This window comes from Octodon degus, unplaced genomic scaffold (genome assembly GCF_000260255.1).
Source record: "Octodon degus isolate 3935 unplaced genomic scaffold, OctDeg1.0 scaffold00042, whole genome shotgun sequence".
In the NCBI taxonomy this organism is placed as follows: Eukaryota; Metazoa; Chordata; class Mammalia; order Rodentia; family Octodontidae; genus Octodon; species Octodon degus.
Window position 1 is genome coordinate 3,011,463 of NW_004524618.1, and position 14,297 is coordinate 3,025,759.

At 43.4% G+C, this 14,297-nt stretch overlaps 1 protein-coding gene and 1 pseudogene across 1 annotated transcript in view; both read right to left on the minus strand.

Annotated features, from left to right (window-relative positions):
* Window positions 1-337: 337 nt before the first annotated feature.
* The window catches only part of Pcgf6 (polycomb group ring finger 6), a 35,243-nt gene continuing 21,283 nt past the window's right edge, over window positions 338-14,297 (minus strand). The window contains exons 9-11 of the mRNA XM_023715493.1: window positions 14,062-14,160; window positions 12,043-12,129; window positions 338-1,332 (exon numbers count right to left, since the gene is read on the minus strand). Of these exons, the coding sequence (XP_023571261.1) occupies window positions 1,276-1,332; window positions 12,043-12,129; window positions 14,062-14,160 (243 nt within the window). The 3' untranslated portion in view covers window positions 338-1,275. The remainder of the gene's footprint in view (window positions 1,333-12,042; window positions 12,130-14,061; window positions 14,161-14,297) is intronic.
* On the minus strand, window positions 7,031-8,673 carry LOC101569445 (annotated as a pseudogene).

A 14,297-nucleotide genomic window follows, 5' to 3' on the forward strand; every position in this document is an offset into this window, starting at 1 on the left:
CCAGGAATACAGCTGAGTGGCAGAGCACATGCTGAGGATGTGCTTGGTTCCCAGCACAACCACCACCAAGAGTAACAGAGTGACTCTGGTTTACGTACCTTGTCTCTTAAACGGCTTTAGTGGCTTTTTTTTTTTTTTTCCCGGAACCCGGGATTGAACTCAGGCCCTTGTGCTTGCCAGGCAAGCGCTCACTCTACTGAGCCATCTCCCTGGCCCCAGGGCTTTAGTGTTTTTAAGAACCCAATGTACATGTCAAAATAGGCTAAAATAAATTTTTATTAGATGTTAGATGTACGCACAGTGCACAAATTCTTGACAAGACAATTGCCAATCCTCTAGTTTTGTAAGTTTCTATACAGATTTGGTAATTCCGCTGTGAAATAAAGGTTATAATTTTTTTTTTTTTTAGAAAGCACTGAAATGCTACTTTTAGGCAAAATGTTTAAAACTGAACTCTTCATGAAAGCTCTCAAACACCCTTATTCTTTATCCTAGTGAAAAATGAGAAAATGAACGTTAAGCTGTTTTACTGCGGAAACAAGTATTCTGTAAGCTTCTGACACCTTGTTTACTACTTTCAAAAGCACTGTCATTAATTATAATGTAACAACCATAGTATGTATGCACATAAATTAAAAATAAAATCACAAATAAGCACCTCTTACTGTAAAATATGTTGTTTTATTACACTGAAGGCTTTTGGCGTGGGTGACAGACCCTACAGGAAATAGTCTCTTCACACAGCACATGGAAATCTGTCTGTCTTAGAGCTGAGTAAACCTGCGCTGCCACGTTGCCAGAGACGCACAAGTTCACACGAGGGCAGCAACACGCAGGCGCGCAAACGGCCCAGCCCTTTGTGTGCGCCTGCCCGATGGCCGGGCGCAGCTGCTCTGAGCCTTGCGGCCGCAGCATGCTTCCTTTCCCACAAGGACCCCGACCCAGCCACCGAGCTAACAGTGATGCGCCCGACAGGAGAAAACGGTAACCAATTTACTTCAAAGACATGAAGCAAAAATATATGTCAAAGTATATGGAATCACAAGAATTTTAAAATGCAGTGTTTTGAAAAACTTCCCCTGAGCTCTGGTGCTTTTTATAGTCTCTAATAATTAAACCGATGCATTCCTTTGTCCCACATTGTATCCTGGTACTAAAAATAGATCAGCTACGTCTGCACAGCATGAAGCGGTGGGTGCTGCGCCGAAGTCTTTGGTGAGATGCAGTCCTGCAGAGGCCGCGCCTTCTGCCCTCCTCGAAACACAACTTGCCTCTTCAAGTTATTTTCAGAGGAGAAACCACAAGACCATAATGAAGAACAAGCAGACCATCCTGAAAAGAAAGACTATTTTTCAGTTCTTTGAAAATCAAAGCTGTCTTATTTTTTATTACCAGATATTAATACGAGATTTTTTGATTTAAAGGAAATAAAGAGTCTAGACAAGTATACCTGCTTAGTAACCTACCTCATCACCAAACATGCCTCTGTCAATGTTTCTGGTGTATGCAACAGGGTCACCACACTGGCCAGGCTGGGTGCAGACTCCTGGGCTCACCGGACCTCCTGCCTCAGCCTGCTGAGCAGCCAGGACTCCAGGCACATGCCACCTCCACACCCAGCTAGCGTTTGATGTGTCTTTTTTTTTTTGGTAGAGCTGGGGATCAAACTCAGGGCCTTGAGTACCCTAAGCAAGTGCTTTACAACCATGCTGTATTCCCAACCCCTCACTCAAAGTATCCAATTGGCTCTCAAGAGCCAATTCTGTGACTATCATGTATACACAGTTAGCCAGGGCTGCTTGGGACTAAATAATTCTCTTGAAAAGGATTTAAAAATAAAGCTTGTCTTCTTCATAGATTACTAAATAGACTAAGTACGGGGGCTTATGTAGAAAAAAAAACTCAACAATGAAAGTATCATGGACCTGTTTAAGAAATAAAATGTTCATTTCCCCATAAATGCGGCTATTATAATGATAAAAGTTTGAAGCTCTTATCCAGTTAACTGAAGCCCCAAATAAATCCTATGTTACTTCCTCCTTGGATATCGTATTTAAGTGCTGTTTGGCACCTTAACCCTATTAAAGCAGGACTGGTGCCATGTTTCCAAGTATTTTTTTTTTGGGGGGGGGGAGAACTGGGGATTGAACTCTGGCCTTTGTGCTTGTCAGGGAAGCACTTATTCTACCGAGCCATCTCCCCGGCCCCTGTTTCTAAGTCTTTCATCTGCTTTTCTGGGGTTCTGTCCCCACTCCTCCACAGTACCAGGGAACCCAGGGCCTTCAGACTGAACTACTCTATTTGTCTGTTCAGTTTAGGCTTTTTTTGAGACAGGGTCTCAATATGTAGTTCAGGGCTGGCCAAATAGCTCAGCAGATAAAGAGCCTGCAAGCAAGTGCAGGGGTCAGGGGTTCTATCTCCAGGCCTGCAGTGCTGGCCCCACCCCCTGGAGGCACACTGAGATGGCGATTGATACTGGGTGTGGTGACATGCACCTGTAGTCCCAGCACTTGGGAGACGATAAACAGGAGAATTACTATGAGTCCAGTCTAGTAGTGAGACCCTGAACACCCTGTAGGCCCCTAAAATACAGAAAAAAATAAATAAAAATAATAAATTGCCCAGACCAGTCTCATATTTGTAACCCTTCTGCATTAGCCTCCCAGAGTTCTGATATTACTGGCATGTGGACCACCATGCCCAGCTATGTTTCCTTTGTTGATTTCAAATCTGAATTCTTGTTCTGTCCATAAGATTGTATTGAGTACTGTATATGATCCCACCTTTGCAAAGTTTTATTTCTACTTTCCTAGAGGTTGGAAAAACAGCTGAAAAGAGGGACTCATGGGAAATGCTCCAAGGACTGCTCCATGCCACACTCAGAAGGCAGCAGCGCCCACTTTTGTGATGCTGCACCTGCCTCCATCCTCCTTTGCTAAGCTCTTCCTTGGATCTGCTTCTTTATTTCTCATACACTACTCAGCTCAGAGGAGTCTGGCTTCTGCTCATGGCAATTCCAGCAGAAACTTGCAAGAATTTAAATGCCAGGAAAGTCACATTAATGACTATGTAAGTTAGACATGTATGTCAATGAAGATGACGAAGGCTGGTGGTAAACTAAAGAGCTCAGGGTTACCTGAAAGAATCCAAACTGAAAAAAAAAACACAAAGACAAGCACAGCAAAGCCTCAGCCACATTGGTCAAGGGATTGCCCTGACCAAAGGCTAACTGATCCTGACTAGTTAGCCTGACCAAAGCACCCGAGTCTGTCACAATAAAAAAATTCTACTAACAGTTTTACATGCATATATTTTACATCAACTTTTTTTTTTGCGGCACTGGGGACTGAATTAAGGACTTGTGCTTTCCAGGCAAGTGTTATCTTAACTTTTAGAGAGCTATATTACATTTCAGATATGAAAAGCATCATTTTGAAAAACAATGTATTGATATGCAGATATAAAGCTAATGTGTAGGGCCAGGGAGATGGCTCAGTGGAATAAGCACTTCCCTGGCAAGCGCAAGGGCCTGAGTTCAATCCCTGGTTCCGCCATAAATAAATAAATAAACAAACTAATGTGTAGCATCCAATCTGTTAAGACTCTAAAATCATTTCTTTTTTTTTAACATTTAGTGTGTGTGGCCAGCTCAGCCCACCAGGGGGCGGGGCTGGCTGGCATGTGGTGCTGGGGGATTGAACCGCGGTCCCTGTGCTTTGCCAAGCTTGTTCCAAGTAGGTGCTTTAGACCACTGAGCCATCTCTCCAGCCCCTCTAAAATCATTTCAATGCATATATGAAACATTCTATGAAATTACAATTCAAATTTAGATCTAGATACTGATACTATGATCTCTCTCTGTATACAATATGGCCATATAAATATTCTTGTCTGTATATTTTCTATTTGGTCTTAATTCATAATCTTACTTTTAAATATATGCTATGCTTTGCCTCTAAAAGATCAGGGGCTAGCTTTTGTTCTTGTCAGAAATGCCATCTTCCAGCAATTTACCAAAACGATAAACACAAAAGAGGACAGGAAGCCAGTATACTTTCCCTCGGCCTTTTAGAAAGCATAGAGTTGCTCCTTTGGCCACATATATGCAAATCTACAAAAAGGATGATATTGTAGACATCAAGGAGATGGGTACTGTTCAAAAAGTAATGTCTCAATCCCTGGGCCACTGGGGTGCTCTGAGATGGCAACTGAAACTGGGCGTGGTGGCGCACACCTGTGATCCCAGCTCTTGGGAGGCTGTAAACAGGAGGATCACTGTGAGTATGATCTAATAATGAGACCCCGTAGACACTCTAGACCCTTCCCTAAAATACAAAAAAAGTAATACTGCACAAAAGTTACCACTGCAAAAATGGAAGAGCACCGTTACTGGGCATGCTGTTAGTACTGTCTTAAGTAACCAAGTTAAGGGGCTGGATTCCTTTTTTTGTTTTTTGTTTGTTTTTAGAGACATGCAGTGCGAGCTCACCGTGAGCTCACTTTGTAGCCCAGGCTGGCCTAGAACTTGCAATTCTCCTACCTCAGCCTCCTGAGTGCTGGGATTACAGGTGTGTGCCACTACACCAAGGTAAGATCCTTGCCAAGAGAATCAGTGTGGCACTGAATGAATCAAGCCTTGGAAGAGCTGAGATAGCTTTCTGAAACACAGTAAGGAAAATAATCAGAAAAAGAATGAAGCCAAAGAGAAAAGTACCTGAGTTCAAATAAAGCACTACGCTCTCCCAGCCAGAGAGCACACCGAGTAGCTGGAATCCACTTTCCATGGACTCATGGCATACATGGCGTGGGGCTCTTTAGTTAGCAGCTAAGGTATTCGAGGCCCTGGGCTCAGTATCCAGTACAGCTTAAAAATGAAAACACAAGCTGGGCACGGGGCATAGTGGCGCACACCCATAATCCCAGCACTCAGGAGGCTGAGGCAGGATTGTTCCAAGTTTGAGACCAACCTGATCTACAAAGTGATTCAGGAGCAGCTGAACTGCATAGCAAGACTGTCTCAAAAAGACGAAGAAAAAAAAAAAAAAAGGAAAAGAAAAAAAAACAACAGGTCCTCTGAGTTATAAGGATGGCTTTCTTTTTTTTTTTCATAAATTTATTGATAAACAAATAGTAATGAGACAGTTTCAAATAAAATTGGTTGGACAGTTTCAATCATTAACACAAGGATGGCTTTCTTAACTGAACAGGTTTGTGACACCCTTGCCTGAGAGAAATAAATGCTCACAGCAGACTTCTACTGTCCCCAGTTGTGTCAGGTCTTTACTCTTCCTACTCAGATCTCTTGCTCAAAGATGTGAAGTGGTGTGTAGCAGCAAGTGTATATCCAAATGGACAAATACTTATAAACTATACTGCCTCGAAGCCAGTTCTTTTAAGTTCTGCTTTAACATGAAAAAAGATAAAAGAAAAGAAAAGAAGGCAATCTATGTCATTACAGTTAAGTTGTTTAAAGTACTCAAGCCCAAACCAAACCTTCATGTGCTGAAAGCTTGGTCCCCTTTGAAGAGGTGGAGCCCAGAGGAAACTATCAGGCACAGGGGCTCCACCCGCACCAAGGTCTCGCTATCTCTTGGGAATGTATTAATCCCCTCAGGAATGGATTGCTACAAAGCGAGTTTAGCTATCTCTACTCATTCCCTTGCACAGGTGCCCTTCCGCATGCTTCTGGTTCTTTCCCACTTCTCGGGGCACGAGCGCCATGCTGTCAGAACCTTCCAGCCACCAGAACTGTAAGCCAAATAAACCCCATCGGTCTGTAAGTTATTCACTCACAGCTTAGGTATTATCCAACCAGAAAGGGGCCACTCCCATGTTAAGCCAGACAACAGCACTTCCACTTAGGGTTCAAAACTGCAATCAATAGTTCTCCACCAAACTCAGTTAAACCCAAAGTTCTTCGCATGGCCCACAAGGTCCTACATCATTAATTCCCTGACAGCTCAAGTCCTAGCCCTACCATTTTCTCCCTCACTCACCACATCCTGCCTTTCCTTTGAGGGCAATAAATCATTCATTTAGCTAAAGTCTTGAGAGTTCATATGACTTCTCCCCATGTGTCTACAATAGTGGTCCTAAGCAACTCTTCAAAGCATATTTCCTACCTATCCTACTGACTTTTCAATTTATCTCCAGAATGATCAAGCTCACCTTTTTCGCCATAGGGTAGGGTCTTGTGATGTTCCAGGCTGGCCCCAAACTCACAAGGCAGCCCCTTGAACATGTGTGATTCTGCCTGCACCCGCCTGAGTGCTGGGATTACAGGCCTGTACCACCATGCTGAGCATCAAGTTTACTTTTTTAGGGGCCTGCCAGTTAGCTCAGCTGTTTAGGCACCTACTCATGCAAATACAGTCAGGTGCAGGATACTGCAGTTCCATCCCCACCTCCACCTGCCTCACCAGACCCGCCCTTAGGGCAGGCTGAGCCAGCCAAAAAAAAAAAAAAAAATACCAAGTTTACTTTTTAAAAAAGATAATAATCATTTTCTAAGATTTCTGAAGTTTGACCTTATAAAATTTTCAGGAAATATTCTGCTTATTTCTTTCTCTTTTTTTTTTTTTTTAGGTAGGCAAGTTAAAACATGTTTTTAATTTATCCCACTTACATGTCACTTAAATAATCTCTAATCTCAAAGACAGTTCTTGTACAGCAATTAACCACTAAGAATATATGCAGTGTATTATTTGTTGAAACTGTACTCTCGATTTGATTTGAAACTGTCTCATTGCTATATGTTTATCAATAAAACTTTGAAAAGAAAAAAAAAAAAAGACAGTTCTTGTCCTTTTCTCCCCTGGATAAAGTACCAAACACTATCCCAGTCCTCCTGGGCAGGAACAAATTATATTCCAACTGTTACAAAGGATAATCTCAAAGAGGAATCTGCTTGACCTGGACATCGATCCTCCAGAAAAAGTGAAGAGGAATAAAATTTAACTAAAATGATGGTTTTTAATGAGAACCAGAGGTATGGTTACAATTACGTAGTCCGACACACACACAAAAAAAATCCATGGATGATCAGGAGTTGGAAGGTTACAAAATAATGAGGGTAACACTGGGTACAGGGGGCAAAGTTGCTCCAGAATCTCAGAACCAGACTAATACGGCCTCTCCCTGCGATCCTGTCTGTGCTCACCCCTGGAAGCCATCTTGCCAGGGCCAAAGCCTCCTCTGTCCCCACCACCCCGGCCCCCTCGGAAGCCCCCACGATCCCCTCCACGGCCTCGGTAGCCACCCTGATCGTAGCCTCCTCTGCCACCACGACGAACATCTCTGTAGTTACCCCCATATGGGAGCCTCCTGGACCTCCTCCTGGGCCATCTGGTTTAGGGGCCTTACACTGGTTGCATTCATTTCTCCAAGAGAAGTTCATGTTCTCACACGTAGGATTAGGACACTTCCAGTCCCCAGCTCGCTGCTGTCCTCCACCACCACCACCTCCACTGGGGAATCCTCCCCGGCCGCCACCACCACTGCCACCACCTCCATAACCTCCACGGCCCATGGGTCCTCCTCTTCCTCGGCCTCCTCGGCCATTGCCACCACCCCAACTGAAATCTGCTCGCTGGGTAGCAAACAAGACCTTAATAGCGTTCCCAGAGAATTCTTTACCATCAAACCAGTCAATAGCTGCTTTAGCAGAAGGAGGGTCATCAAATGAAACTGTCGCTTCTCCCTTCAACTTGCCAGTTTCCCTGTCTGTGGACAAATTAATCATGGGTTGTCCGGTTTTCTTATTGGTCTTAATAATGCCAATCTGCTTGAAGTAATTAGCTACAGACTCAATGGTAACATTCTCACCCAGGCCTTGCACAAAGATGGTGTTGTTGTCAGAATTATCCTGTTCTGCAGAATCATGATGTGATCCTTGGTCCCGAGGGCCACCAAATTTATTGAAGCCACCTCGGTCACTTCCGCCCATGCCGCCTCTGCCTCCACGGCCACCTCCACGACCTCTGGGTTCATAGCCACCACTGCTGCAGTCGTAACCACCGCCACCACCCCTGCCTCGGCCCCCACCGTCCTGCTGGCCTCCCCGTAGCCGCCACCGCCACCACCACTCTGGTCCTGATTGCCATAGCCACCACCGCCACCGCTCATGGAGGACTGATCTTGGCCGTAATTGCCTCCGCCACCCGCTCCACCGCCACTGCTGCTGTTGTACTGGCTCTGCTGTCCGTAGCCCTGAGGGGGATTGTAGGAGCTTTGCTGCTGTCCGTAGCTCTGCTGCTGTCCACCATAGCCAGACTGTTGGCCAGAGCCCCCACTCTGGGGCTGCCCATAGCTGCTGCTCTGAGAACTACCACCATAACTTCCCGAGGTGCTGCCGGGAGCTGGCTGCTGACCACAGCCAGGATAAGAGGACTGCTGACCGTAAGATGACTGGGAACCCTGGCTACTGCCATAGCCACCAGCGGAGCCATAACCCTGGGGAGCTGACTGTGTGCCATAACCTGTGTTCTGAGTCTGTCCATAAGAACCACCATAGCTGCTCTGGCCATAGCTTGAAGTGTCTGCTGACTGGCCATAGCCACTGTAACTCTGCTGTCCATAGGGCTGAGTGCTCTGCTGGGAGTAGCCCTGCCCAGGCTGGGTGGGGAAGGCCCCACAGCTTTGGATTGCTTGTTGAGTATAGTCGTTTGAGGCCATGTCCGTGCACGCGCACACAGGCCGACAAGCAACGAAATACCTCTACCACACAGCACCGACGCCTCAAGGACTGACTATTCTGCTTATTTCATGAAATATTCTTTAACTAGCTAGGAAAGTTTTGTTAGAAGGAAAGGTTTGGGGCCGGGGGGATGGCTCAGTGGAATAAGCACTTCTCTGGCAAGCGCGAGGGCCTGAGTTCAATCCCTGGTTCAAAAAAAAAAAAAAAAAAAAAAGAAGGAAAGGTTTATTTAGCTCACAGTCCATGGATGGTTGAATCCATAATCAACTCATGTACCAGAAATTGAACTCAGGACTTTGTGTCTGCTAGGCAGGTGCTGTGCTGCTGAGCTATATTCCCAACTTTTATAGTATATAATTTTTTTTGGGAGGGGGAGACAGGGTCCTTTATGTAGTTCAGGCTTGCCTGAACTCACTATGTAGTCCAGAATGGATTGAAAGTTGAAGTGATCCTCCTGCCTCAGCTCACAAGTGTGGGATTACAGGCATGTGCTACCGTGTTATTTATTTTGAGACAGTCTTGTTAAGTTCCCAGACTGAGTTTAAATTTGTGGTCCCTTTGCCTCAGCCTCCCAGAGTACTGGGAGTACAGGATGTGCTCTGACCAGGGATTACAGGCATGACCAGCTCTCTTTTTAACAGTATCCACATCTGGAGCAAGGGTGTACCTTGACTACGGCTACCTAAGACATTAACCCTAGAGAACGCTGGCTGACAGCCACAGAGGGCCTTTTAGCACTATTTTTTTTTTTTGCAGTACCAGCGACTGGACTCAGGACCCCGCACTTGCCAGGCAAGCACTTACTCTACCAAGCTATATCCATGGCCCCAGGACTATTTTTATAACTTTTCTGTCAGTCTCAAAAAGCTCCTAAAGGGGCTGGAGAGATGGCTCAGTGGTCTAGAGCACCTACTTAGAACAAGCTTAGCAAAGCATCAGGGACCGCGGTTCAATCCCCCAGCACCGCATGCCAACCAGCACCACCCCCTGGTGGGCGGAGCTGGCCACACACACCACACACACTCATTCTCTCTCTGTCTCTCTCTCTCTCTCAAAAAAAAAAAAAAAAAAAGCTCCTAAAACCAGAAAAAGGTGGGTGGACTTGGGCACACACTTGGTGGATTTTTTGTTTTTTCTCTTTTTTGAGACAGGGTCTCCCTATAGTTCAGGCTGGCTTTGAGCTCACTCTGTAGCCCAGGCTTATCTCAAACTCCCAACAATTCTCCTGCCTCAGCCTTTGGAGTGCTGAGATTACAGGCATGCACCACCATGCCCAGCTTAGTGTCATACCCTTGTAGTGCTGGCAGTCAGGAGGCCAAAATGAAGTATGAAACTAGCCTGGCAACATATTAAGATTCCATCTCAAAGTAAATAAAACAAAAGTCAAATTTAGTGGGAAACTGAAACACACATACTTTATGATATTGTAAACTGAACCCAACAGCACTCTTCCACAGAGCTACATCCCTAGCTGTTTTTATTTATTCTGAAAAGGATCTTGCTAAGTTACCCAGGCTAGTGTTGGACTTGCAATCTTCCTCCTCCAGTCTCCCAGGTAGCTGAGATGACAGGTGTGCACAATTGTGCCTGGCTGTTGATTTTTTTTTTTTTTTTGGTGGAACTGGGGATTGAACTCAGGCTCTTGCACTTGCCAGGCAAGTGCTTATTCTACTGAGCTATCTCCCCAGCCCCAGCTGTTGATTTTTAAAGATAAATTATTTAAAAAATTTTAGTGAGTTGATTTGGTTAGCTTAATAGTATTATCTTCACACCTTCATAACCTTTTTAATTATTTTAAAATAATTAGAAGGAAATAGTAATTTAAAAAAAGAAACCATGGTCAGGGGTATAGCTTGGAGGCAAAGCTCCTGCCTGTCAAGCAAAAGGTCCTGAATTCTTTGATTCCAAGTTAAAAAAAGGAAAAGAAATCAAGGTAGGTAAATTTCAATTATAACATATGTTAGGTTGATTTTGAAAATGTTATAATAAACAGACTATTACTAATAAGACAACAAGTGTCATGGTCATCCTGTTTTCCCTGCTCTGGTCCACTCTGCCACGCTCCTTTCTAGTGGCACTTGAAGCCAGGAGCTTCTAGTGGCATGTGGAGGCACATACCTTTCATCCCAGCAGTTGGCACGTGGCAGGACCATCGCCAATTTGAGGTTAGCCTGGGCTACATGGTGAGACCCTGTCTCTCTCTCTCTCTCTTTTTTTTTTTGTGAGACCCTATCTTTAAAAAAAAAACGAACAAACATGGTTTAACAGATAGTTGAATTGGTAGTAGGACTAATGTCCTTTTATGAAAGTTAAGAGGCCTAATTATAGACACGGAGCTGACTAGAAGGCCACCTTTGGTGCAAAGTAGCTGTGGGAGTACTCATAAGCTTGGCCAGGAGTCTACTTTTTAAAAATGATTATAAATTTGATGTAATATACAAATAGGGGGCATATTCATGTTCCACACAATGAATCATAATACTCTTTCCCTGGAAAAGTTTGAGGCAGATATAATGAATGCATTCTTATCCACAGGAAAAATTTAATGAAGTTCTTGTAGAACACAATGACTCATTTTGAAAATTCTACTGAATACTGCTGCAATTTTGTATCCTTTTCAAAATAAAATATTTGAAAAGTATACCTCAAAATTACTGATAGAGAAAAAAATCCAAAATGACTGATAAACTCATGTGATTTTTTTTCCTTTCTGAAAAATGAATGTGAAAATAATTTGATGTTAAACTTTTATTTTGAATATCAAATGATTAAAAATGAAAAAAAAAATTAAAAATTAAAAAAACCCAAAACCCCCAGGATCTCCTAGTTCATACATGGGCATGAGTTTGATTCCTAGCACTGCCAAAAATAAAATAAATAAATAATAAAAATGATTATGAGAAGCAGCAGTAGCTGCCAACTTGGAATGCAGGTACACACACACCTACAACCCCATCCCTTGGAAGGCTAAGGAGGAAGATTTCTTTCTTTTCTTTATTTTTTTGTGTGTGGAACCTGGAATTGAACTCAGGCCCTTGTGCTTGCCAGGGAAGCGCTTATTCCACTGAGCCATCTCCCCAGCCCCAGGAGGAGGATTTCAAGTTCAAGGTCAGCCTGGCCATACACAGAACCTGTCTCAAAAAACTAAAAAGAAATAAAACAACCACCACCACCAAAGGGAGCTAAATCTAGTAAGCATTTAATAAATATTAGCTGTAATTATTATTTGTGGTCCAGATAATTTCAAGCTATTTGTAAGTTATTTTCAAGAACTCTACTGAGAAGATGAAGCTTGCGTGTCACTACCTCCCTTGTCTGTCTGGTGGGCCCATCAGCCCGAGGCCCACCTGCATTGCCGCGTCGCCTATCGCCCGCCGCACCTCCCGCAGGGTCTGGTACGGCTCCAGCAGGTGATCGCCGCAGATGATGTCCACCTGTAGGAAATGAGAGCGAGCTGGGTTGCCTTCCTGCTCCAGAACGAAACGAAAGGAAAATCACCACGGTTACTTCCAGGCTAGACTGTGTACTTTTATTTTAGACTTATTAAACACTCTGATGGTTTTAGAAAGTTTTTTTTTACTATTTTCTTTTTTGGTACCAGGAATTGAACTCTGGGCCTCATGCTTGCTGGGCAGGTGCTGCAGTGCTGAGCTACATCCCTGGCCCTAGAAAATTTTTATAAAAAGCCAAAACGTAAGATGGGGAGAACACTGAACAACATAGCACTACATAATACTCAAAATGATTCCTTGAATCCTGGAAAAATTACATCATGTCCAGGATATTTAGCTCAAAATGGCACAGGAGTACTTTTTCTTTTCTTTTTATTTATTTATTTATTTTTGGGTAGAACTGGAGAACGAACTCAGACCCTTGCACTTGCCAGGCAAGTGCTTATTCTACTGAGCCATCTCCCTGGCCCCAAGAGTACTTTTTCTAAAAGTTTCATGATAAAATAATTATATGGTATTAATGATTAAGGTGCTCTTTTAATAGTTCTAACATAGAATTCTTTTGCCAAAAACACCATATATCTTAAAACACTAAGAATTCAATCCCCAGTTCCACCACACACACACACACAAAAAAAACAAACCTAAGAAGATTTTTGTAAGTAGAACAATCTTAACATGAGTTTTTTTCTCAGACGGGGTCTCACTGTGTAGTTCATGGGTTACAAAGTGAGCACAAGGCCAGAACCTCAAATTTGTGGCTGTCCTCTTACCTCAGCCACCAAGTGCTGGGATTACAAGAGTGCACCATCACGCCTGGCAGTTCAACACCATCTTTTCAGCCCAATAGTGATGTTACAGCTCTAAGATCTACCTTAGTTTATACAGAATCCTCTAAAAAGAATATTGTAGAATTATATACTACATTGCAGTAAGATTTCAGTATATTTACTGAGATCAAAATGCAAATCTTGAATCTCTGTGATTGAGCACATCCTTACCTTTTTTTTTTTTTTTTTTTGGTCATTTTGAGACAGTCTCCCTGTGCAGTTTTGGCCTGTGCTAACTTTGTAACCCAGCCTGGTCTCAAACTCATAATTCTCCTGCCTTAGCCTCCAGAGTGCTGGGATTACAGGTGTGTGCCACCACACCTGGCTCATTGCCTTAATTAAAACAATTTTTTTTGGTACCGAGAATCCAACTCAGGAATTTATGCTTGCCAGACAGGAACTTGTGCAGCTCAGCTATCTCCCTGGCCCACCACTGCCTTAAAATGGGGTCAGCTCATCATCTTTTTTCTCCCTATATTCTTAGGGACTAAACCCAGGGCCTTCTTTCTGAGCCACATCCCCAGCTCTTATTTTTTGTAGTGAGACAGAGTCTCACCAAGTCACTGAATTGCCTAGGCTGGGTTTAAACTTATGATCCTCCTGTCTCAGCTCCCAGGCTGCTGGGATCACAGCCAGCTTGAGGCTGGCCTCAAACTCTCAGGGATCCTGCTGCTTCAGCCTCCTGAATGCTGGCATTACAGGGGTGCACCACCACACCCAGCTGTGTTTTAATGTTTAACAACACATAAAATTTCCATATTATAATAACAAAAAAAATATTGCATGCCTAAAGAGATGCTTTTTAATCCTTAAAAAACTGGTAAGCCCTATATTAGATAGACATTTCACTTGTGCAGGTTTTTTGAGCTTTTCTCTTGACACCGAGATATTTATTAATGGCAATAAGAAATGGACAGTGTGACTAAAGTTGGAAGAGAGAATCACTGCAGCAACATTCAATTGACATTTACACTGTCTATACAATCATAAAACAAAAGGCACCGCATGAAATCCTAAGACAGTTCTTTCTTCAATATGCTAAAAGTAATCTCACTACCTGTCCTTTTACATACATGTACTGTACCTGACAAGCTGGATCAAGACCCATTTTTCTTCTGAGGAATTTTTCTACATGCCCAATAGTTGGTTCTCCTGAAACTCGGACAAACTTCTTTTCCAAAGGCTATAAAAATGAATAAAGTATTTTCAGATTATATGTATGTATATCATAGTATGTATAATCCTTAAAACAAACTTTATCGCAAAGGCGATCCAATAGGCCTTGCTTTCTTCTTGTGCTGGAATGCAATGCAGAGCCTC